At 59.4% G+C, this 839-nt stretch overlaps 1 protein-coding gene across 1 annotated transcript; it reads left to right on the forward strand.

Moving 5' to 3' along the window:
• Positions 1–85: 85 nt before the first annotated feature.
• Tsp_15259 (putative lipoprotein) lies at positions 86–518 on the forward strand (the record flags this gene model as incomplete). Its single annotated transcript, XM_003369846.1, has 1 exon — positions 86–518. A coding segment is annotated over exon 1 (433 nt), but the record flags the coding sequence as incomplete, so codon positions are not given.
• Positions 519–839: the final 321 nt, after the last annotated feature.

The following is an 839-nucleotide window of genomic DNA, read 5'->3' on the forward strand; positions in this document are numbered from 1 at the left end:
CATTTTGAAGAAGCGTTTCGGTCGACCGAGACAAGTGATACGCGAGCATTTGGCTGCCCTATGGAGGGAGCCAGCGTGCCGCGAGATGTCGGCGCGGGGCATCCAGTCCCTGGTGGACGAAGTGACTAAACATCTGCGTTGTCTCACTGCTCTGGATAGAGATCCATTCGCCGGCCGTCTCCCCGCAAGCGAGGTCCTGATGCCGATGTTGCTGGACAAATTTCCCCCGGCATTGATAAGGGCCTGGGACACCAACATCGGACCGGATGCAGCCGAAGAAGAGGACAACCTGCAGAAGTTTTTGGAATTCGCTCAGTGGCAGGCGAATCTGCTCGCCAAGTCGAATGGAGAAGAAGCGAAACCACCTGCAGCGAAGTCGGAACAACGGACGCCCCCGTCGAAACCGTCGCGTCCTGAACAGAGATATGGGGATCGCATCAGATCAACTGCGGCGGCGTTAGCAGTGGTCGCCGCCAAGGGCTGCCCGTTCTGTGGTGGGGAGCATAAGGCGGAAGAGTGTGAGAAGTTCCTGAAGGCGGACCTGTCCGGGAGGAAAGACATGGCGCGAACCAAGGAAGTCTGCTTTCGGTGTCTGGAGACCGGGCATATGGCGAAAGGATGCCGAGGAAGTCGACCCTGTGGAGTGGACGGATGTCGCCAGGCGCATCATCGGCTCCTTCATCCGCCCTCGACGAGGGAATCGACAGCGGTCTTCACAGTCTGACCGCCTCCACCAGGTTCTTTTGCGTCGTGCGACGCACCTCCGGCATAGGACTCCAGACCGACCCGCGCTGCGCTCACGCTCAAACGGAACCACGTGATGGTGGAATTGCCTGCTG

This window comes from Trichinella spiralis (genome assembly GCF_000181795.1).
Source record: "Trichinella spiralis strain ISS 195 chromosome Unknown Scfld1404, whole genome shotgun sequence".
NCBI classification, from domain to species: domain Eukaryota; kingdom Metazoa; phylum Nematoda; class Enoplea; order Trichinellida; family Trichinellidae; genus Trichinella; species Trichinella spiralis.